Source organism: Coregonus clupeaformis, chromosome 1 (genome assembly GCF_020615455.1).
Source record: "Coregonus clupeaformis isolate EN_2021a chromosome 1, ASM2061545v1, whole genome shotgun sequence".
In the NCBI taxonomy this organism is placed as follows: Eukaryota; Metazoa; Chordata; class Actinopteri; order Salmoniformes; family Salmonidae; genus Coregonus; species Coregonus clupeaformis.
The window spans coordinates 47,441,885-47,466,774 of NC_059192.1; the positions used below are offsets into that span (position 1 = coordinate 47,441,885).

General features: G+C 40.6%; 1 protein-coding gene across 1 annotated transcript; it reads right to left on the reverse strand.

The window, feature by feature from the left end:
• Positions 1–2,654: 2,654 nt before the first annotated feature.
• On the reverse strand, positions 2,655–24,353 carry LOC121570087 (pituitary homeobox 3-like). Its single transcript, XM_041881568.2, has 4 exons — positions 24,112–24,353; positions 13,542–13,668; positions 7,509–7,714; positions 2,655–5,587 (listed from the first exon to the last, which is right to left on the reverse strand). The coding sequence occupies exons 2-4, from the start codon at positions 13,648–13,650 to the stop codon at positions 5,021–5,023; spliced, it is 882 nt and encodes a 293-aa protein (XP_041737502.1). The 5' UTR covers positions 13,651–13,668; positions 24,112–24,353; the 3' UTR covers positions 2,655–5,020.
• Positions 24,354–24,890: the final 537 nt, after the last annotated feature.

Sequence of the window (24,890 nt, forward strand, 5' to 3'; positions counted from 1 at the left end):
GCTCCCCCAGGGAACAGCTCATATTGTTCCTATTGTGAGTATTCATATAGAGCCGAGTCTCTCTATGAGCATCTTATTGAAAAGGAGGGGTTTAATCGGATTATACACAAACAAGGCATGCTCTACGTCTTGTATACATTGTCATCATTCATGAGGTTGGAAGTTGCAGCAGACAAAACTTGCTGTAGTTGTTTGCAGTCTCTCATGTAGTTGTATAATCAATGTATTGTGATGATTAGTTAAATGACAAAACTATAGCAATTGAAACATTTCAGGGCATGAATTTGGCCAGAAAACCATCCCTAGCCATATTATAAAAGATACACTGAACAAAAATATAAATGCAACATGTAAAGTGTTGGTCCCATGTTTCATGAGCTGAAAGAAAAATCCCAGAAATGTTCCATATGCACAAAAAGCTTATTTCTCTCAAATTTTGTGCACACATTTGCTTACATCCTTGTTAGTGAGCATTTCTCCTTTGCTAAGATAATCCATCCACCTGATAGGTGTGGCATATCAAGAAGCTGATTAAACAGCATGATCCTTACACAGGTGCACCTTGTGCTGGGGACAATAAAAGGCTACTCTTAATGTGCAGTTTTGTCACAAAACACATTGCCACAGATGTCTCAAGTTTTGAGTGAGTGTGCCGTTGGTATGCTGACTTCAGGAATGTCCACCAGAGCTGTTGACAGATAATTGAATGTTCATTTCTCTACCATAAGCCGCCTCCAACGTCATTTTAGAGAATTTGGCAGTACGTCCAACCGGCCTCACAACCGCAGATCACGTGCCATGCCAGCCCAGGACCTCCACATCCGACTTCTTCACCTGCGGGATCGTCTGAGACTAGCCTCCCGGACAGCTGATAAAACTGTGGGTTTGTATAACCAAATAATTTCTGCACAAACTGTCAGAAACCATGTCAGGGAAGCTCATCTGCGTGCTCTTCGTCCTCAACAGGGTCTTGACCTGACTGCAGTTCGGCTCCATTTACCGACTTCAGTGGGCAAATGCTCACCTTCGATGGCCATTTGCACGCTGGAGAAGTGTGCTCTTCACGGATGAATCCCGGTTTCAACTGTACTGGGCAGAGGGCAGACAGTGTGTATGGCGTCGTGTGGGCAGAGCGGGTGGCTGATGTCAACATTATGGCAGTGGGGTTATGGTATGGGATGGCATAAGCTACGGACAATGAACACAATTGTATTTTTACATTGGGCAATTTGAATGCACAGAGATAGAGTGACGAGATCCTGAGGACCATTGTCGTGCCATTCATCCACCGCCATCACAACATCAGTTGCTGGAAGCTGAAAATGTCCCAGTTCTTTCATGGCCTGCATACTCACCGGACATTTCACCCATTGAGAATGTTAGGGATGCTCTGGATCGACGTGTACGACAGCGTGTTCCAGTTCCCGCCAATATCCAGCAACTTCGCACAGCCATTGAAGAGGAATGGGACAACATTCGACAGGCCACAATCAACAGCTTGATCAACAATATGCCATTTAGCAGATGCCATTAATCAACTCTATGCGAAGGAGATGTGTCGTGCTGCATTAGGCAAATGGTCACATCAGATACTGACTGGTTTTCTGATCCACGCCCCTACCTTTTTTGTAAAGGTATCTGTGACCAACAAATGCATATCTGTATTCCCAGTCATGTGAAATCCATGACTGGGAATACAGGCCTAATGAATTGATTTAAGTTGACCGATTTCCTTAAATGAACTGTAACTCAGTAAAATCTTTGAAATTGTTGCATGTTGCATTTATTTTTTTGTTCAGTGTATATTAAGCACTGGTTTAAACATCTTAATTCAAAACCTATTTCCAAAATAAACTCTCCACAATTAACTAACCTAAAAGTTATTCAGTGTTGTACAGGTTGAGCAAACAGCTCATAAAGGAGTATCATATTAAAACCACTGGGAGCTATCCATTTGTATTGTTAATAAGTTTGAAAAGCCATCTCAGCAGACTGTAATTTCCTTAATCCTCTTTGAGAACATGCTGTAAAAAGAGCCGAGATTCCTTCCTCATTCTGTTTGTATTTTTAACACTAATTACCATGATGGCACTTTCTGCTCAAGTCCAAATTACATTTTTTATATTCTCCTTCTTAATTTAGTCACTCTGCCCCATAACGTTGATTCACCATATCATAGACAAAGGTGGAATAATGATATGTAATTAAACCATAGTTCCCAATGATGTACGCAATTAACAAATTAGTTAACACAGGGCATCCTGAATGGGTCCTGATATTACATTCTACTAGTCAGAGTATATGAGATGTAATAGCTGGCTTTTTAATAACAAGTATTCTCATTATTGTACTCTAATTACAGAAATGTAGTGTGAGAGATGTTAAAAAACAACGCCTCTCTATTTCATGAAAAAATCTCTTTAGCAATTATTTTGCATATGTTCCTTAGCGATTTCTGACACAGGCAGACAGGACTTAGAACACCCAGAGCCCCCATTAGAGCTTATCATCATCATAGAATTTGATGATTCATTCTTCATCAGTAATAAATGAAAATATTATTTAAGAATCTTTAGTATTCTTGCCACTACTACAGTGATCCGAAAGGCGGCTGGCTGTAGCAGAGAGACGGTAGAGGGTGAAGGGAGATGTGGATGCTTGTCTTAATGCTAAGCTGTTGTTGACTGTAATTCTAGTGATATTGGCCCCAAGGAAGTTGAAGTGACAGATAAATTATAACCTGCTGATGTTGCTGGACTTCTTGGCGCTGAAATGCATGCGTGAACTAAATGTTTTCATGATATGCGGGCCCTTCAAACATTTTTACTGAACCATAGAATACTGTCAGAAAACTAAAACAGTTATTCTATTCCTTCCCTCTGTATTCTCAAAGGTAATCATTATCACTTCTAGAAGTTGTATGGATTTGTCCAGATAATGGTTTTGGACCATTTTGAAAGCGTTCTCCTTGTGCTGGGCAGTGTGAACAAAGGGAAATGGTGGGACGTTTCCCATCCAGTGGAATATTGATTATATGTGTTGTGTGGAGGGGGAAACCAAACACTGTGACTGCCCCACCTCGCTCCACAGACTACTGTGGTCTCATGAACAGGCTCTTTGGACTGCTGGGAGAAGAGAATTCTCCACAGAGTTGTGTTGTTGAAAAAGTAACCTTTAATAAAGAACTACGCATAGAGTTGCAATGTTAAACTAATTGTTTCTTTGTCTGCCTTGATGTTCTAAGATTTGATAACTCAGTTGCTTTATGCCTGCACTTTTGAGAGACTGATGTCTCACATTGTAGATATTAACTTTTATAAAACAACTGGCAAAAAGTAAAATGTTAAAATGTAATTGTAGTAAAAGGCTGTTCAATCACAAGCTGAGCAGCCCAGGCTCAGCTGTCAGTCCCTTTGGTTGTAAGTCCGTAGGGACACCTCCTGAAGGCTTATGTAATGTTGGCACCGGCCTCAGCGATCTGAGGCACGGCCCCAAGAATTCCTTCTGTTACGGGATAGCTTGGAGAGTGCGCTGTGGCTGTCAATTCAAAGAGTGTAGGTCAAACGTCTCAGTGACCAGGCAGCAGGAACATCTATATCTCTCCATCTCTCTCCAGTCCCCACGTCCCCCGTTGAATTACGTTGCCATGGATGTGAGACAGTGTTTCCATGGCGTTGATGCTTGTTCAAGGGGAACATTGTGTGTAGGACCTGTGTGTCAATCACTCAGTCTAATGTCATAGAACATAGATGAAGACATGCAGTACCTGTAAAGGAAAAACTGGTGACTTTCTTTCAATGGTACTCACTTTTAGCTCATTTGTTGTTCATAAAAACAGATCATTTTTATTATGTTAATGAGACAAAGCAGGCTACACTAGAAAAAAAGCTTGTTTTATAACAACTGCACTCTTACATACATTTTTACAGTCATGGACTCCCTTTTTATAACACCACACAAACCTATATATTCAATGGCTTTTTTAGGCTTTTCTTTAAAAGGTTTCTGATATTGTCTCTATCTCTGACAGATGTGTAAATTGTTGTTTTGTCTCCGCTCCCGGCTATTTCTACTCTCTGAGACTACATTCTGCTCCTCTCTCCTTTCTGGTCTGACCTTTGACACCTGACCTTCTGAGGTGAGTGGAATTCATAACAAAGATAACAATTCCTAAAGGAGGTACTCATAGTACATCAATCTAGGGTCTTCTCTTGAAGAACATGCTTTTCTCATCTCCAAAGTACTATGTTTCATAGATAGTTTTGTCACATACAAAACAAAAAAAGTCCATTATATACATCCTCTATCCCATATTGCAACCACAGGTCCCTTTCCCGTGATGGTGGCAAGCGTCTCAATGATTTCATGTTTGACCACCAATGCAGTTGGAGCATCCAGGTTTTCTTCATTTTAAATTCACTCTAGTCATGCAGTCCCAAAAAATGATTTCGGATTAAACTTAGAAATCCTTTTTAACAGTTGGTCGGTTCAGCAACAAAGTCTCCGCGTATTTGAGAGAGTTCTTTGAAGCGTGGTGGTCCATCAGGGGATTTTTTATAACTATTGAAGCTTATTCCTGTTGTGTACCATCAGTTAGACAAACAACATTTTATTAACCAGTCCATGTACACTCTTAGAAAAAAGGTGCTATCCAGAACATAAAAGGGTTCTTCGGCTGTCCCCATAGCAGAACCCTTTGAAGAACCCTTTTTGGTTCCAAGTAGAACCCCTTTGGGTCCCATGTAAAGCCCTTTCCACAGAGGGTTCTACATGGAACCCAAAAGGGTACTACCTGTAACCAAAAAGTGTTCTACCTGGAACCATAAACTGTTCTCCTATGGGGACAGCCAAATAACTATTTTGGAACCCTTTTTTCTAAGAGTGTAATGGTGATGTGTGCAGTTAACTCTGATTCACTGATGAAGCATGGCAGGGACCGGGAGGAGGAGAGGGAGAGGAGGTCAGTGGCTGAGAGGAGGGGTTGGGGAGTACAGGGCAGGCTGGATGGGTGTGGGTGTCTTCATACTGGCCGGTCCACTGCGTACTGGCAAGGGCTTAGGTTGGACACAGTGTTTTGCACTGTTGGGTAGGCGAAGGTGGCGTGCTGCTTGGCCTTGAGCCGGAGGCTGGCCAGGCTGGAGTTGCAGGTGTCTCTGTACATGTAAGGACTGGCGGTGGTGGCATAGGGGCAGGTGGTGGCGGTGACCGCCACCGAGTTCAGCGTGGGGCTGTTGAGATTGTTGAGGTTGCCCAGGTTGTTGAGGCCCGAGCCGGCCACTCCGGCCACCGCCGAGGGCACCATGGAGGAGGCCATGTTCATGGAGGGGATGGAGCTGGGGGGAGAGAACATGGGCTGGGAGGACAGGGGGCTTACATTCATGGAGTTGAAGAAGGGGAAGCTCTTGGCTGACAGTGGGCTGCTGGCCAGACTCTTGGTGGCCCAGTTGTTGTAAGAATAGCCAGAGTACATGTCGTCGTAGGGCTGCATTAGTCCATTGAACTGGGCACCGAAGCCATTTTTACACAGCTCAGCCTGCTGGTTCCTCTCCCTCTTCCTCCACTTGGCACGGCGGTTCTTAAACCATACCTGAGGGAGAAGAACAGAGAAGGGGAAAAAGGCAAATAAATATGGGCTTTTCTTTTCAACATAATGTGAGGTGATAAAAATAGTTCTGAAACACAATAACATCTTGGTATGCAATGACTGAGACTTTATATCTTTCAAATAGTTTTGGCAAGATTCAGTATGCTGTTGCTCTGCAGACTTTTTGAAAGAAAGAACAAGCCAGGAAACTAAGTTGAAGTGTATTATCAAACAGTCATATTAGCCATGGTTTATTAAAACTAATTATTCACTTATTTGAATTATAAGCTCCCAGTGAAAGAAATGTCAAGCTAGAGCAGTCTTCACATTTTGTCATTTTAAGGTCCTATTTCTGGAGGGTATCAAATGGATTAAAGTTTTAATGGCAAATCTAAAATGAAGGTACTTAATTCAGTTCCCAATCGGGGAAGTATTAATTTCTCTCTGAGCATTCATTTTGTGCTGGAACTTTCTCTTTATTCTCATAAAGACTTCAAAACGATCTAATCTCCCTCCCTCCCTTCATCATCTAGAACTGCTGTGCCAAATGGTAGTTGGATGGGGTGTTTGTGGCAAACCTTACCTCACTTTCCGAAAACTGCCAAATGACTGATACAAGACACTCGCTGTGACCTAAGTACCCACGTCCATTGCTCATGATTTAATTTCTCTCTGAGCATTCATTTTGTACTGGAACTTTCTCTTTATTCTCATAAAGACAAGACTTCAAAACTCCTCATTAAATCAAGACGACAGGAGAAGTATTCTGGATATGCACTTGGGAATCTTACCCAAGTCATAGACTGTTCTCTCTGCTACCGCACGGCAAGCGGTACCGGAGCGCCAAGTCTAGGTCCATAAGACTGCTGATCAATTAATCAAATGGCCACACGGACTATTTACATTGACACCTTTGTTTTTACACCGCTGCTACTCGTTGTTTATTATCTGTGCATAGTCACTTTACCCCTACCTACATATACAAATTATCTCGACTAACCTGTCCTTCGCACACTGACTCGGTACTGGTACCCCATGTATATAGTATCATTATTGTTATTTTATTGTGTTACTTTTTCTTATTTTTTCTTCTTCTTATTATTTTATTTGTTATTATTTTTTACTTTAGTTTATTTAGTAGATATTTTCTTATCTCTATTTTCTTAAAACTGCATTGTTGGTTAAGGGCTTGTAAGTAAACATTTCACGGTAAGGTCTACACCTGTTGTATTCGGTGCCTGTGATAAATCAAATTGGATTTGATTTGAATCTGCGTCCATGTAGGATTAGCAGGGAACAAGCGGGGTTCAAAAGGCCACTGCTAGACATTAGGACCAGGCCATGTGTGGTCTGTTGTTCTTTCAAAATAACAACCAAGACTGTGTGCTATGTGACCTTTAATCTAGCCAACATTAATTTAATCCATTACTTGTCAGGCAGGCAGCGATTTTATTGTCATCCATCGGAATGTGAGCCCACCTGCTCCACACTGTGGGTGACCAACCTCTGGGCTTGCGGAGACATTTTAGGGTCAGGAGCAGAGCACACTTCTGACCTTTGTGTGACATGTGAAGACTAGTTTTAGGTTGTTGTACTTAATCCCTGGTTAGGTACACTCTTTTAGATTTGTACATTCAATTGCCTTTTTACCTTCAGAATTATGTTGAAATAATATGTTTGACTCCCACAAACGTTTTGTTGAATGACATAGCTAGAGTACAAAACAACCCATGTGTCAAAGACACTGACTATTAGGTACACCAAGAGGTAAAAGTCCAAATGTTAAATCCTAAAGAAAGTGGGTTTGGATTCCATTCAGACTGATTGGCACCTTTTTCCCATTTTTTATGTAATGGGGAAATACTAACAAATGAGGAACCACTGGTTCAGTATTGTCTCAGTAGTGATTATGTGGGGGACTCACCCTAACCCGTGCCTCTGTGAGGTTGGTCCACACGGCGATCTCCTCCCGTGTGCTCATGTCGGGGTAGCGGTTCCTCTGAAAGGTGGCCTCCAGCTCCTGGAGCTGCTGGCTGGTGAAGTGGGTCCTCTGCCTGCGCTGCTTCTTCTTCAGAGAGCCGTCCTCTGCGTTCGACTCATCTGTTTGGTTCTGGTGGGTCTTCTCTGTGTCTGGGAGGCAACAACAAGGATGGAGAGTTACAATCACTACAAAAAAAAGCCCAATACATTTTCTACTAAGCTAAAATATGGAATTGTTTTAAGATGGTCATACCAAGGATCATTTAGCTATTTGATTTTTTATTTTAGGATCCCTTTTGGTGTAAAAAAAAAATGTAAACAAATTATTGGATGAAACATTGAATTTGGCCTTACTGCTATTAGCCCATAGAAAAGCATTGAATAACAGATTCATACATGTAAAAACAGATAGACCAAAAATATATCAAAAGGAAGTTTGTTTTAAAGTGCCTGTCCTATATCTGAGAGATATAAATAATTAGTCATTTAGCAGACGCTCTTATCCAGAGCGACTGACAGGAGCAATTAGGGTTAAGTGCCTTGCTCAAGGGCACATCGACAGATTTTTCACCTAGTCTGCTCAGGGATTAGAACCAGCGACCTTTCGGTTACTGGCACAACGCTCTTAAAATGGCACTAAACTACACTGCTCAAAAAAATTAAGGGAACACTAAAATAACACATCCTAGACCTGAATGAATGAAATAATCTTATTAAATACTTTTTTCTTTACATAGTTGAATGTGCTGACAACAAAATCACATAAAAATTATCAATGGAAATCAAATTTATCAACCCATGGAGGTCTGGATTTGGAGTCACCCTCAAAATTAAAGTGGAAAACCACACTACAGGCTGATCCAACTTTGATGTAATGTCCTTAAAACAAGTCAAAATGAGGCTCAGTAGTGTGTGTGGCCTCCACGTGCTTGTATGACCTCCCTACAACGCCTGGGCATGCTCCTGATGAGGTGGCGGTTGGTCTCCTGAGGGATCTCCTCCCAGACCTGGACTAAAGCATCCACCAACTCCTGGACAGTCTGTGGTGCAACGTGGCGTTGGTGGATGGAGCGAGACATGATGTCCCAGATGTGCTCAATTGGATTCAGGTCTGGGGAACGGGCGGGCCAGTCCATAGCATCAATGCCTTCCTCTTGCAGGAACTGCTGACACACTCCAGCCACATGAGGTCTAGCATTGTCTTGCATTAGGAGGAACCCAGGGCCAACCGCACCAGCATATGGTCTCACAAGGGATCTGAGGATCTCATCTCGGTACCTAATGGCAGTCAGGCTACCTCTGGCGAGCACATGGAGGGCTGTGCGGCCCTCCAAAGAAATGCCACCCCACACCATGACTGACCCACCGCCAAACCGGTCATGCTGGAGGATGTTGCAGGCAGCAGAACGTTCTCCACGGCGTCTCCAGACTCTGTCATGTCTGTCACGTGCTCAGTGTGAACCTGCTTTCATCTGTGAAGAGCACAGGGCACCAGTGGCGAATTTGCCAATCTTGGTGTTCTCTGGCAAATGCCAAACGTCCTGCATGGTGTTGGGCAGTAAGCACAAACCCCACCTGGGGACGTCGGGCCCTCATACCACCCTCATGGAGTCTGTTTCTGACCATTTGAGCAGACACATGCACATTTGTGGCCTGCTGGAGGTCATTTTGCAGGGCTCTGGCAGTGCTCCTCCTGCTCCTCCTTGCACAAAGGCGGAGGTAGCGGTCCTGCTGCTGGGTTGTTGCCCTCCTACGGCCTCCTCCACGTCTCCTGATGTACTGGCCTGTCTCCTGGTAGTGCCTCCATGCTCTGGACACTATGCTGACAGACACAGCAAACCTTCTTGCCACAGCTCGCATTGATGTGCCATCCTGGATGAGCTGCACTACCTGAGCCACTTGTGTGGGTTGTAGACTCCGTCTCATGCTACCACTAGAGTGAACGCACCGCCAGCATTCAAAAGTGACCAAAACATCAGCCAGGAAGCATAGGAACTGAGAAGTGGTCTGTGGTCACCACCTGCAAAACCAGTCCTTTATTGGGGGTGTCTTGCTAATTGCCTATAATTTCCACCTGTTGTCTATTCCATTTGCACAACAGCATGTGACATTTATTGTCAATCAGTGTTGCTTCCTAAGTGGACAGTTTGATTTCATAGAAGTGTGATTGACTTGGAGTTACATTGTGCTGTTTAAGTGTTCCCTTTATTTTTTTGAGCAGTGTACTTCCATATATACCTGCAGTACAGACGAAGGCTTGTGAGGCTTGTGGGCGTCCTAGAGCAAAACATGTACATGTCCGTGAGAGTCTCACCTTTCCATAGAGGGGTCATTCAGTATTAGTGTGTAGCCCAAACTGTTCGGACGCTACAGACAGAAGTTGGCAGATTGGCGGTACCAACTTCAGACATGTCCCGTGACGCTTGTGGGGCCAGTAGCAAAACGGAGAACACCATTGTGTTCGTGAGAGTCTAATATTTTCATAGAGTGGTCATATTAGTTTGTAGGTCAAACCGTTCGGACGCTACAGACGTTTTCATGAAAAGACCGATTATCGGAAAGTCTCATGGTCTGACAAACACCTCTGTAGCTCGGCCACCTCCACCGCAGATGTTGAAGGCCGCCATTGGCGGATGTGGTGGATTGAGATGCAGCCCATGCAAAGAAAACAGATATCTCTATCTTAAACAGACAGATTTTGATGAGGATTTTTTCACTATGCTAATTAGATTTCCGCGGGGCATGGATATCGACTCTAGTAGGATAAATGATTAAAGCATGGAAGAAAGTAGAGAAAGCACTTACAACTTTAACTCAATTTAAATGACAGGCATATTTCCATTCCCATCCAATTGTCAAGTCTTGCACAAGAGCAGCAATCATCTCTACAGAGTGAAGTGTCTTTCCATTGAAAAGTGATCACACTTTTCACCGTTTTCTCCAAAGCAATAGTCTGTGACTCATTTAGACTGTCATGTTACCAGGTGTGCTCTTTTATTTGAAATTAATGAATTTAATGGACATACTTTCCCATGCTATTTGAAAAAGTATTTATTGATATATTTTTCAAATAATATGGCAAATTGTTAACGGTTTCCACCTTAGACTTTTGCAGTTCTGTTTGGAATATTACAAGATTCATGAACTGCATTTATGTATCCTCTTTTCAGAGTTGTCAAAAATGAATCAATACTTAAAATTGGCAGTGAAACCAGCCTGGCACTAACACCAGAACCAAACAGACATGTTATGTCTGCCCAAGATCCTTTCTCTCTTCATCTGAGTTCCGCAGTTTGAGGACCCCACAGAAAGAGTGAAATTAGTTGGCTACCTAATCCCAGGGATCAGGCTTTTGTGATGGGGCAGGTTTGGGACTGTTTGGCAAGGACTTAGCTCTCTGGGAACAGTTAGAAATAGTTAGCAGGGTTTAAAAGACTCCACAGGGCCACCGGGAAAACCAATAGGCCCAGGCCATTGCTGTTATCTACCAGTAAACTGACACTGGTTTAGCCATCATTTGGCCAAAAACCATTTTCCCTCCAATGTCACAATACAGAAAAGAGGGCAGATCTTGAAAACCTACTATAAAGCAATCTCACTGATGGGAGTCAATTCAAGTCAAGTCATTTAGCGTTTTCTGATTACGGATTATGTTGTTCTTGATCTCCAAATAGAATATATAGTATCGCTGGTATATACTTCACTCACTGACATAACGCAAATACAATGAATATGAATAGCTGTTTTGTTTTCCATGTGAAATACATTGTCAAGGGTATATAAATCAATTGGCTACACTACGCACACCTACAGTGCATGGGCTAATATATATTCATGGTGTACAAATGTATAGAAGAACGCATATGTCTGGAAAATACACCCTTGCTGCTTTTGTAACAGCAACTTATTTGGTCAAACTGCCAGTCAATCAGCCAGCAAACAAACAAACCAACCAAATAATAGTCGGTCCTCACCATCACTTGCACAACTGATGAGATTTTTGAGAGTCAGTTGGAGAAGCAATGTCCTGTATCCATTAACCACTGGAACAACATGTCTGTCTAACACTGACACATTTTAAAGCGACCATAAACATGATGATGAAAACTAATAGAGAGTTTTAGAGCAACAAGATTATAAATGCATGGGTAAAGGGCTTTACAGTAAATTAGCATTATTGAGGAGCATATATACAAGCACCCTTTCCACTCATCACATTTCTTTGAAAGTTGTTTCAGCCTGACAGGCTGACATATTCTCAGCACTAGAATGTCTGAAGCCCTGTTGGGGGTGGATTTATTAGCGCCAACCCCACAGCAGACTCAGTTGTTTGGCAATTAAATCTGAATTTATATGCTTGACCCCTTGGACAGGCGGAAAAGCACCAAGGTAGCAGCATACTGTGTCTATATATCCAAATGCATGCACACATGCTTTGAAATACATGCATACATTTTCTGACATTTTCTGACATTTTCTGAAACACATGATACATTCCCAGGTTGTTTATTAATAAAAGTGGGCTGAATAAAATAAGCCTACTATAGCCAAACCTCTGTATATATACAGTATGTGTGTCATTTATAGACGGTTTCACTCATTTTGAAACTTCAGAGATGCCACTTGAGTGTGCTATTGCCGATGTGACATTTGTCATTTAATAAGGCCTAATTTAATTTAAGTATGTATAACATTTCTGTATTAAGTGGATATTGTATTTCAGAGGTGATGCCCAGGTGTCTGCCATCATGGGGATGCAGTTTATTTAATAAATATATATACACTGAACAAATAACCATTTAAGTGGACATTGAAAAACAAACTAATTGGTTGACCTTTCTAACAATATCCAATATCACACAAATGAACAATGAATGAACTGCTTGTTTATTTTTCTATATATAATTTCAACTAGCTAAACCTTTTCTAGAATAAATATTCCATAGTCAGTGAACAAAACAAGTAGGCTACATTGGAAATATTGTCTCTTGATATTTGGCCTCTTTGCCTCATTATGTTGATGCTAGGTTATAGTGCGTAATCCGTGGTTCACATTTAGGCGTTCTCCTAAATCCCTGCACTCACTCAGGACCGTCCATTTCGGAGTAAGTTTACATTAGTCACACTTTATGGGGTCTGTTGCAGACGCTGGATCCACAGAGATGTCATCTATTAGACCGCACGGGCATCACAACTATTTGCTTTTTCTCTGGCATAATTTGTTATAAAGTGACATGCAGACTGTTGAAATGCAGAGGCAGACATTTAGCTTTCAAGCCTGAGCAATAGTTGCTCAGGATATTCTTGTATGTCTATGACTTTAGGCTATTTTCCGTTCATTATGTGTTTTAGCTTATTTTTTAGGTTTCAATTGAGAGTGATTAAAATATCAGTGTGCAAATACACGCACAAGACAACATGCCAAAAAGCTGCTTCTCCGCCAACGCGCAAGGGGTTCATGCCAGATGTTTACAGTAGCTTCCATTAAAGTCTCGCAGTTAATAACCCTTGCTTTATATAAGACAAGCGTGAAGAATGAACTTGCAATTTGAGTTCATGAAGGAATAGGACAAGTATCTAATGTGAATCATATAGGCTGCTATGCGCTGTACAAAATAACACATTTGGATTCGATTAATATTGGCTTTCAAGTTAAGAAATTAAGAATTTGGCAACAGTCGCCTAAGAAGCAAGCCAATTAATATGATTAAATTGATATCCATATATAATTACGCACACTATTGGCTACAATAATAATAGGAATTGCAAGGTATAAACAATTTTAGAAAAGCATCGTGATATTGTATTTATGATTAATCTTATTAATCGTATTATTATTATATTAGGCTATTATTATTAGGCCTATTATTATTATAAAATTGTGTGATTGGTAGGCCTACATGCAATTTCAGTCTGAGGACATTTACTCGGTCAAACACTCCTTAAATGCATATGCATGGTAAACGTGGAAACTAACCGCTGTTGTCTTGGCCTTTGCATCCCTGATCATGTTGCGGCGTCCCGGAGTCGGAGAGCGATAGCGCCGGGCTTCGGGCTTCACTGTCCGTCAGAAGGTTAAAATCCATAACCCCGGCCTCCCGGCTCTGCAAGAGCAAGGCAATACATTTCAGCATAAGTCAATATGGCAACATAATACAAGCATCCTCACCTCAGTTTCGGCCTCCAACCTAATTGGCATGACAAGAAAATGACAACAAGAACAAATAATAGCAGAAAGAACAACTAATGACAACAATAATTTTGTTGATAATCATTTTTATAATAAGCCTGAATTGTAATATAACAAATGCTCGAACAATTAAAATGTTCTAGGCCTACGCATGTTTCACATTTCAATATGAACACAGATTAATTAGGGAATACCTATGAATATCACACTTCTCTTTAAGTGGTAAAATCTTGGCAAACTGCTAGTGCTAATCATATAGGCTACAGTATGCGCAGGCTTTAGAATATTATCATATTTTGATAACATTCACGTTGCTGATTGACTTTATTAATGACACGAAACGGTCTATCTGTGGAATAGCCTACCTATTCGATTAAGGGTGTGTTCGTAAATTCACTCTGGAGTGCCAGAGTGCCCTCAGGGTGCGCTCTGGGCGTTCGTAAATTCAGAGCGTTGTCAGATTGTCTCTTCCTAAATTCAGAGCGTTTCGCTATAGGAGCGTTCAGAGCGCACACTGGACGCTCTGACCGAGGAGTAGGGTTGATCCGAGCGTTCAACGGCAGTCAACCACCCAAGCTAACTGGCTAAAGTTGGCTAGCTTGCTAGCTATTTCAGACACAAATGAGAGAACACCTCACTCTGAACATTTTACTAGCCCTAGCAGAGCTGGTTAGGCTGTTTTCATGTTTCTAGAGCGTTCGTGACTGTAACTGTGCTGCTGGCAACAATCTAATGACGTTTTTTTTTGTAGACGTTTACTGACACCGGTCATATTCGACGGGTGTTGCCTGTTCATAAATTCTCAGTTATTCTGCTCTCTGGCACAATCAGATGAGAGTGCTCTGAAATCGGAGTAGATGGCCAGAGTGAATTTACGAACGCACCCTAAATGTATGCCTATATTCCGTTGTAATAACTACGAATTTACATTTACATTTTAGTCATTTAGCAGACGCTCTTATCCAGAGCGACTTACAGTTAGTGAGTGCATACATTTTTCATACACGAATGTGTTCTGTTACTGTTAGTTCTATGTTTGTTCATTTGGAGTTATAGTGGTAAAATATATGGTGACACTTCAGACCCGAATAGCAACCTCGTGAGGGAGGCTGATACGTAATGAAGCCTAAAATAACAGGTCGTTTATTTATACAAGCGCAGTTAACACCTTGAAGATATGGGGGACACAATCACTCCCTCAAAGCTTCTTGATATTTATGATGTCCTGTTACTTTTAACGACGGGGGTAGGTTCCAATACACTTAGCCACCTCTCAACCCCTTTACAGGCGCTCTCAAAATGGGAGCTAATTGGTCTTTGCCTTGTACAAAAATTATTGTAGTAACACTGCCTCCATGTGCCATAAGTGACTTTGTGTGTGTGTGGGTTACAATTAAAAACATTAAATTACATTTCACAACACATTAAGTGTGTGCCCTCAGGCCAATACTCCACTACCACATATCAACAATACAAAGTACATGTGTACCTGTATGTGTAGTGCTTATGTTATCATGTGTGTTTGTGTGTATGCGTGTGTCTGTGTCTGTGCCTGTGTGTGTGTCTCATCACAGTCCCCGCTGATCCATAAGGTGTATTTTTATCTGTTTTTTAAATCTAATTTGACTGTTTATATGTCTGTGTGTGTGTTTGTGTGTGTGAGTGTATTTAAATCAGCTTTCTTCATGCCAGTCTCTGTCACTCTATAAGCCCCTCTGTGACTGTGCACCCTTTGACTCCTCTGGTGTGTCTCTGTGAACTATGATGTGAACAAATCACATGGTGGCCCATAGTGGCATAACATCAAATCTCACTCACTTGAGCTGGATACTCACTGGGGAAACATGCAATTAAATGTAATACTTCAAGTGAGCTTCAAGTTCCTTGGTGTCCACATCACTAAGGACCTATCATGGTCCAAACACACCAAGACAGTCGTGAAGAGGGCACGACAACACCTATTCCCCCTCAGGAGGCTGAAAATATTTGGCATGGGACCTCAGATCTCAAAAAGATCTCCAGCCACCCAAGTCATAGACTGTTTTCTCTCCTACCGCACGTCGAGCGGTACCAGAGTGCCAAGTCTGGGACCAAAAGGCTCCTTAACAGCTTCTACCCCCAAGCCATAAGACTGCTGAGCAATTGTTCAAATGGCCACCAGGACTATTTGCTTTGACCCCCTTATTTTATTATCATTCTTTGCACTGACTCTCTTGCACAGGCTCAATGTACACTCACTGGGCTCTAACCACAGACTCACACATACTACACTGACACTCCAACACACACACACACACACACACACACACACACACACACACACACACACACACACACACACACACACACACACACACACACACACACACAAACAAACACACACACATACATACATTTGCATTCACATTCCTTCACACTCTTCACACACACTGCTGCTACTCTCTGTTTATTATCTAAGCATTTCACGTTACACCTACCTACATGTACATATTACCTCAATTACCTTGACTAACCCATACTCCTGCACATTGACTCGATACTTGTACCCCTTGTATATAGCCTCGTTATTGTTATTTTATTGTGTTACTATTATTCCTATAATTTAGCAAACTCGTAAGTAAGCATTTTACGGTGCATGTGACAAATAACATTTGACTTGATATGATTTGAACACACATTTCCCAGTCATTTTCATTCAAGTAATGTACTGAGTGGGGGCTCTGATCTAATCAACCAACCTGCTGACCATCAGAATTTGCAGACTAACTTGATGGACAGTTTGTTCTCAGTTTGAATGGTAAACACAATATATCCTCAAACTGATTCACTATATCAAGCAAATACTAGCTGTATTTCCATTTCCCCAAATTCTTTCAATTCCTACAATCTGCTCATCTATACGAGTGTCTCTGCCCTAGAGATCTCAGAAGAAGTCCTACACTCAGAAAAATTTGATATCTAGAACCTAAAAGGGTTCTTCTGCTGTCCTCATAGGAGAACCCTTTGAATAACCCTTTATGGTACTAGGTAGAACCCTTTTCGGTTCCACATATGACCCTTTCTACAGAGGGTTCTACATGGAACCCAAAAGGGTTCTACGGGAAACCAAAAAGGGTTCTCCTATGGGGACAGCCGAAGAACCCCTTTAGAACCCTTTTTTCTAAGAGTGTACATGATGAAGCCTCATGGTGTGTTCTTTATGCACATCTCCATACATGTATGCCTATCAAAATATTTGTATTCCACTTCAAAGGGTTGAAGAAAGGCATGAATAAAACAAGTGTTTATGATATGTCATGTTGGTCGACACTTTAAGATTTGCATTCACTATGACAGAAAAGTCCAACAAAAAAGATACACTTACGTTCAAGCATTTTTAAAGTTGCCTTGCATCATGTTTTTAGCAGTTATAAATGAGTATCTCATTTTTCAAAAGTACCCGTTGAATATCAAAAATAAAACGTTATGCTGTTTGGTACAAGTAGAAAAATATCAATATATTATTATGCCAATGTAGTTCTCTCCTCAATGTTTTAGAATCCTTATTGTGTATTATAAATCACAGTAGACCTATTGCACCATCACCCTTAGTTTCCCACATGACATAGATCATCCATGACTTATAAATGTAACAATCCATCAATGCTTTTGAAAGGTAAAGACCTTGTAAGCCCATATCCGGCAGGTAGCTTAGTGGGTAAGAGCTTTGTGCCAGTAACCGAAAGGTCGCTGGTTCTAATCCCCGAGCCGACTAGGTGAAAAATCTGTCGATGTGCCCTTAAGCAAGGCACTTAACCCTAATTGCTCCTGTAAGTTGCTCTGGATAAGAGTGTCTGCTAAATGACAAAAATGTGAAATATCCAATCACAACTGCATGGGAGACACAGGGGGCAGTGTTGTGATCATGTGCTTATTGCACTAATACAGGTTTAATTTTACACGTGAAAAGAGCCATGCAAAAGCATTTTGGAATTATTCTATGGTGTTAGTTTCTTTCCCATAGGCTTTGTTCTGGCCCATAGGAGATAAGTGAGATTGAGGATAAGGTCAAATCTCACAGAGAGATTGCTTTACAAAATATACTTATTTTGTGTTGAGGCTATTTTACTAATAAGGTTCTGATTTTGTGGGTTATAGTTGACTTGCAGGTCAAATGGTATTTCAGTTGATTGTTTCAACACTGATACAAAATATTTCTCTGAAGTCAATACAAAAGTAACATTGCTTATCATTAAGTACATTTAAGTAATCAAATAGAATAACTGCTTATGATTCTCTATTGTGTAAGCTTGTTTAAATCAAAAGTAAGGTTGTTGAAATCAAAAATCTGGTATGTGCCATATAGGCTGAAAGACATATCTGTTTGGTCTACAACCAAGACCTAAACTGAAAAAGAACGCTTCCAGTCTCATTGCAAAGCAACCCACAGAAGAAACTCAGAGGCTACTTGCCTGAAAGAGAGCAACAGCTGCTGTCCTTTGTGTGTAGGCTATGCCACCAGAGAAGTCCAGTATTTTGGTCAGAAATATGAATATGACACTGTCAGATACATATCCTTTGACAGTGATGTATGGGACCGTGTCAGAGCAGTGCTGAGAGAGGCTGGGCAGCTTGGCAGGGAGTGCGGGTGATGCACGCCCGCATTTAGTCTAGAACAAGGTCTCAGTGTCTCCTTCGGAGGCGCGATATTATATATTTTGTATTCCAAATGAAGTCCCTTTGCTAGAATTAGATAAGGCCAACAACCCATCATGGTGATGGGCCTAACAAAGACACATGGATATAACTGAAAATAAGCTTTTATGAATTTCAAGAGACTGAATGGGATGTCCCCAGTTCACCAATAATGTTGTGTTATTTAGTTGCAAGCGCATAAATTTTATAAAGGTGACTTAGTTAATTATACCAATAATTTCAGTTCATATTTTGATAACATCTTTCACCATGGTGGCTCCTTTAATTTATTATAGAAATGTGCATACAGTTGAAGTCGGAAGTTTACATACTCTTAGGTTGGAGTCATTAAAACTTGTTTTTCAACCACTCCACAAATTTCTTGTTAACAAACTATAGTTTTGGCAAGTCGGTTAGGACATCTACTTTGTGCATGACACAAGTAATTTTTTCAACAATTGTTTAAAGACAGATTATTTCACTTATAATTCACTGTATCACAATTCCAGTGGGTCAGAAGTTTACATACACTAAATTGACTGTGCCTTTAAACAGCTTGGAAAATTCCAGACAATGATGTCATGGTTTTAGAAGCTTCTAATAGGCTAATTGACATCATTTGAGTCAATTGGAGGTGTACCTGTGGATGTATTTCAAGGCCTATCTTCAAACTCAGTGCCTCTTTGCTTGACATCATGGGAAAATCCAAAGAAATCAACCATGACCTCAGAAAAAACATTGTAGACCTCCACAAGTCTGGTTCATCCAAACGCCTGAAGGTACCACGTTCATCTGTACAAACAATAGTATGCAAGTATAAACATCATGGGACCACGCAGCCGTCATACTGCTCAGGAAGGAGACGCGTTCTGTCTCCTAGAGATGAACGTACTTTGATGCGAAAAGTGCAAATCAATCCCAGAACAACAGCAAAGGACCTGTGAAGATGCTGGTGGAAACAGGTACAAAAGTATCTATATCCACAGTAAAATGAGTGTTATATCGACATAACCTGAAAGGCAGCTCAGCAAGGAAGAAGCCACTGCTCCAAAACCGCCATAAAAAAGCCAGACTACGGTTTGCAACTGCACATGGGGACAAAGATCGTACTTTTTGGAGAAATGTCCTCTGGTCTGATGAAACAAAAATATAACTGTTTGGCCATAATGACCATCGTTATGTTTGGAGGAAAAAGGGGGGGCTTGCAAGCCGAAGAACACCATCCCAACCGTGAAGCACGGGGGTGGAAGCATCATGCTGTGGGGGTGCTTTGCTGCAGGAGGGACTGGTGCACTTCACAAAATAGATGGCATCACGAGGAAGGAAAATTATGTGGATATATTGAAGTAACATTTCAAGACATCAGTCAGGAAGTTAAAGCTTGGTCGCAAATGGGTCTTCCAAATGGACAATGACCCCAAGCATACTTCCAAAGTTGTGGCAAAATGGCTTAAGGACAACAAAGTCAAGGTATTGGAGTGGCCATCACAAAGCCCTGACCTCAATCCTATAGAAAATGTGTGGGCTGAACTGAAAAAGCGTGTGCGAGCAAGGAGGCCTACAAACCTGACTCAGTTACACCAGCTCTGTCAGGAGGAATGGGCCAAAATTCACCAAACTTATTGTGGGAAGCTTGTGGAAGGCTACCCGAAACGTTTGACCCAAGTTAAACAATGTAAAGGCAATGCTACCAAATACTAATTGAGTGTATGTAAACTTCTGACCCACTGGGAACGTGATGAAAGAAATAAAAGCTGAAAGAAATCATTCTCTCTAGTATTATTCTGACATTTCACATTCTTAAAATAAAGTGGTGATCCTAACTGACCGAAAACAGGGAATTTTTACTAGGATTAAATATCAGGAATTGTGAAAAACTGAATTTAAATGTATTTGGCAAAGGTGTATGTAAACTTCCGACTTCAACTGTAAATGTGTAGGCCTAGAGTTGAGGATGATTATTTTGCACTCTATTTCAACTTCATCCATAAGTTACTTGTAATTGAGACATACTGTATATAGCCTTGTTCACCCATTTAAATGAGTGAAGTCAATCCAGTACAGTAATATATTATTATTTGAATCATTACAGCAAATGATGATACTATTCATAGTCAGGTTAGATCATTATTTTGTTATTGTTCAATAGTCTACAAATCAAGTAAAGTTGTAATGACACTTGACAATATTTGGCATTTGTAGGCCTACTATGTTGATAGAGCTGTAACAGATTATTGATCATAACCTGATATGCTGAAATTTTACAGGCAAATTGCTTGTCTGACAAACATAACCCATAGCAATTCACTGAGTGACCTTGGTACTGTAGTTCAACTTTATTAGAATTACTCTTATATTTTCTAAGGGCTTGCTCTCGTGATCGTGCACCATGCATTGTTCATTTTGGGAGCACCACCACTCTTGCATCCAAATTCCACCTCTGTGTTCCTCTGTTTTCTGTCTCAACGATGCGCTTTAATAAAGCGTAAAACATTGCGGTAACCACAGACGGAAGTGTATGTTTACTCATAGTCTTATGAACTGAATGAAGTATACTCCTGTTCAACTTCGCAAATCAATATTAGTAGGAGTAGATGCGAGATGGGGTCTGTAGTTTGCATAAGTAGAGTGCTTTAAGCAGTACAACATCGGGCTCATTAAAATATATATCTAATAATAAAAATAATGGAAGCAGAAATCCTCTCATTTTTCAAGAGATTGGTCCATCTGTTGGTAAGGCAGAGGCTCACTGCTTACATTTCCCCGTATTTATGCATGCCTTGGAATTATTCATAAAAACGCGTTGAGAATTAATTCCCTGGATTAAGATTTGATGAAGATGTATGTCACTTTGCTGTCTGAGAATTGATTAAGGGCCTCCTCAAGGAGGCGGCAGATGGAATTTCGGCCCAATGTTTGTAGATGTTAATTTCTCCCCTCCTAACAATCATTTGCATATGACTGGGAGTGTCAAAGCGAGGTTTCTCTACATGCGCACAACAAACTCGGATTTGTCAATCTCCAAGTTAGGCCTACTGACCAACCCTAACATCACAGTAATGCTATCCATGTTAATTCGATGTTATAAAGTCCATATAATAATAATAATAATAATAATAATAATAATAATAATAATGATACGTCTTATTATAAGTTATTATTATAATACATATTTTATTACAGATTATTTGCCACTAATAAATTACAGCTGATTGGGCTGATAGGCCTATGTGAAAAACATTATAGCTTTGCCTAGGCGTTCATTTTCACAACAAAACATCTTCTATTAAGAAACAGAAAGCAATCTGAAAGAGGGGCGATTCAAAATATCAGTTATAGCCTACTATATCTATCGCTCATAGACTCGGATAATAATTATATATATTTTGAGTGAAATGTATAGGCCTAATGCAAAATCAAGCCAAATCAAGGTAGTTAACAAGTAGTCTACTACGCAGGGACAATTTGAACATTCCAACAATGAATATGCCTATAAGAAACAACTTTTAGGCTAACTGTATGATCACATTTTACAACTGAAAATTATAATGACCGAGAATAAAAGGTTATTTGGAAGGCATGCTTGCACTTGCACCCTAAGTTATAGGCCTATCCCTTGTCGCAGTTTAATTCAACATTATTCCATGATTTGTCACTGAATTAACAGAAAAGGCTACGCCAAAAATGTTCGTTCAAACAGCTCAGTGGTTTTAATTTCAAAACCGGATGATTCCGTAATACAAATAGATTATCTATAATACACTTAAATGATCACATCTGATATGCCCTTGAACTTTAACTTCACATGTGAGGTGGTACATGTCAGACTGAAAACCACAAAATAACATGCAATTAAAAAATTGCATGGCCTAAATAATAAAATCTTGGTGCCATATCACTTGTTAAATAAATTATAATGGTTGGCCATATGACCTTGTGTAAAATCGAATTAATGGGGTAACACTTGTTGTTGCAGATGTGCAAATCAGTTAAACGTTGTAGGCTACCATAAATATTTGTTTTTCTTATTCCCACTCAATAAATATCTAAAAAGCAATATATATATATAGGCCACCAATTTTAAAATACCGCTGTATATAGACCTACCATATCTAGGCCAAGATGTTTAAGACACGTTGTTAGCATAGGCTACATGAATTAGAATTGTCAGGCCAATTTATTCAAATTTCTGTATGGCATCTCTCTAAATAATCTATGAATTATTGTAAAAATCTATATAGTTAGAATGAAGTATGCTAAATAAAGTTGAATTCGTCAGGTTTAGACATATGACTATCTGTTTTCCATTTTGTTACGCAATAGGCCTATTTCATGACCAAATAGGCTACAAACATGGACAGACCCAACAAAGGATTGTTAGCCTATATGAAACAATAGCAGTGCTTTCTTTATATGCCTGTTTTCTTACTTTAATATAATATTTCATTTGCTATAAATTGGTCATAACAAAGGCAATAAACTGAATACGTTTATGTTCAGGGGAGAGTGAGCGAACGCATGTTTGTACGGAGAGAGTTCCGAGGCCTAGCCCGGAGCGGGCAGAGGGTAGAGGCTCTGTTTATCTTTCTTGAGGCTCGGGAGCACCTGACACCTATCAATTTTTGACCAAGGAAACATTCTCACAGAGAGCGCTCTCCCATGCAAGTCAAAACGCATCTATGTGTTTTAACATTGTTGTGATTTAGCAGAAGCCCGTATCTACAACTTACAGTAGTGAGTGCATACATTTTCGTACTTCTTTGTACCGGTCCCCGTGGGAATCGAACCCCAACCCCTGGCGTTGCAAGCACCATGATCTACCAACTGAGCCACACGGGACTATATGCATAGCATTTCGAAAGCCCTTATAATTTGGACAAACAATTAGCAAAATGTGTTAGCCTATATCTTCAGATCAATTCTGATATAGGTTTACTAACTCTACATGCAGGATATTTGTTCCAGAAAACTATTTTATTTAGATTTCTAAGGATGGAAACTGAGACTTATGTTTTAACTTAATTAAAGCAAATTAACATTTCACAAGAGAATCAGATGCAAGATTTTAAAACGTTTATCCCCTAAAGTCTACTGAAGAATCAATGCCAAAATTACACATACTTTTAGATAAATTGTGGTCCACATTTCCAGTTTTATTGTCAAAGTAAACAGGCTAGGCCTAATAGATGTCTGTTTCATTCAGCTAGGACATGCATTATGGTTATAGTAACAGAGAGCACTCTTATCACACAACTTTGAGTTTGTAAGTGCTGGACAGATGTGATGTGACAGGTCATCATCATCTTCATCATAATCATCATGAATAATGAGCTAAAGTAAACTTCTAACATTCATCTATTTATTTACCCTGCTCTGCTCAATACGTTTAAACACCTAAAACATGTTAAAGGTGTTACCGAGTAGCCTGTACTTGTAGCCCATCACATCAGAGTAATTTGCTGGTAAAGTTTGAGTTTGTTAAGTAGCCTGGCTATGTTTCAGACTAGCAAACCACGATGTGATGTTGCTAAAGGCTACGTTATGGATTTACATTATGGTTCAAACAAGGGTAATCTAGTCTAGTCTAATTTGCCTAATGCACATGCTGACATTACAGTCAGTCAGACACAACCATGACGTTTGAAGTTTACTGGGAGACTGATACTATCATACTCGCACTTACATGAAATCCTGGTCTGGTTAAATTAATCCCCCGAAAAGACAAGCTTGATGTATAGGTTAATGGTTGTCGAAATGAGATGCTGCTGACATGAAGAAAGTTCCACCAGCTGTAAAGTAAAAAAGCGACAGTTTCCTTCTTTCAATGTTGTCAGACATGAAGGCAGTCGAAGAGTGAAAGCTTGATCCCCATACAGCGGGGGACTGACTTTATGCTAAATATCTTGTGCGACAGGTCCACTACAGAAAGGACTGCCCACTTCACTTCACAGCTTTTACTTGTCTCCCACCACCCCCAAAGTGCGCGCTCGTGCGCAAGCAACCCTCACGCATGCACGCCCCCCCTCCCTTCCTACACACACACACACACACACACACACACACACACACACACACACACACACACACACACACACACACACACACACACACACACACACACTTAACTCTCTCACTCCCGCGCGCTACATCGCTCTATCTTGAAGCCATGCATGTCCTCTCACACGGATGCGCCCTCTACCCAACAGTTTTCTCAGTAGCCTCCGCTTGCGTTGCGTTTCGGTTAGTCTAGCAGATATCCATCTGAGTCAAAGTAGCCAATTCACACTGGGCACAACCGTCAATTCAACGTCTATTCCACGTTGGCTCAACATAATTTCAGTGTGTGTCCAGGGTATACACTTGAAGTCGGAAGTTTACATACACTTAGGTTGGAGTCATTAAAACTCGTTTTTCAACCACTCCACACATTTCTTGTTAACAAACTATAGTTTTGGCAAGTAG

Bases quoted from the DNA above. Each gene is read 5' to 3' on its own strand.
- LOC121570087 (XM_041881568.2), bottom strand. From the start codon at position 13,650: ATGGATTTTAACCTTCTGACGGACAGTGAAGCCCGAAGCCCGGCGCTA. The intron at 7,715-13,541 runs GTTAGTTTCCAC...GTTGCCTCCCAG, and splicing joins CAAAGGCCAAGACAACAGCG to ACACAGAGAAGACCCACCAG. The intron at 5,588-7,508 runs GTGAGTCCCCCA...CTTCTCCCTCAG, and splicing joins TCACAGAGGCACGGGTTAGG to GTATGGTTTAAGAACCGCCG.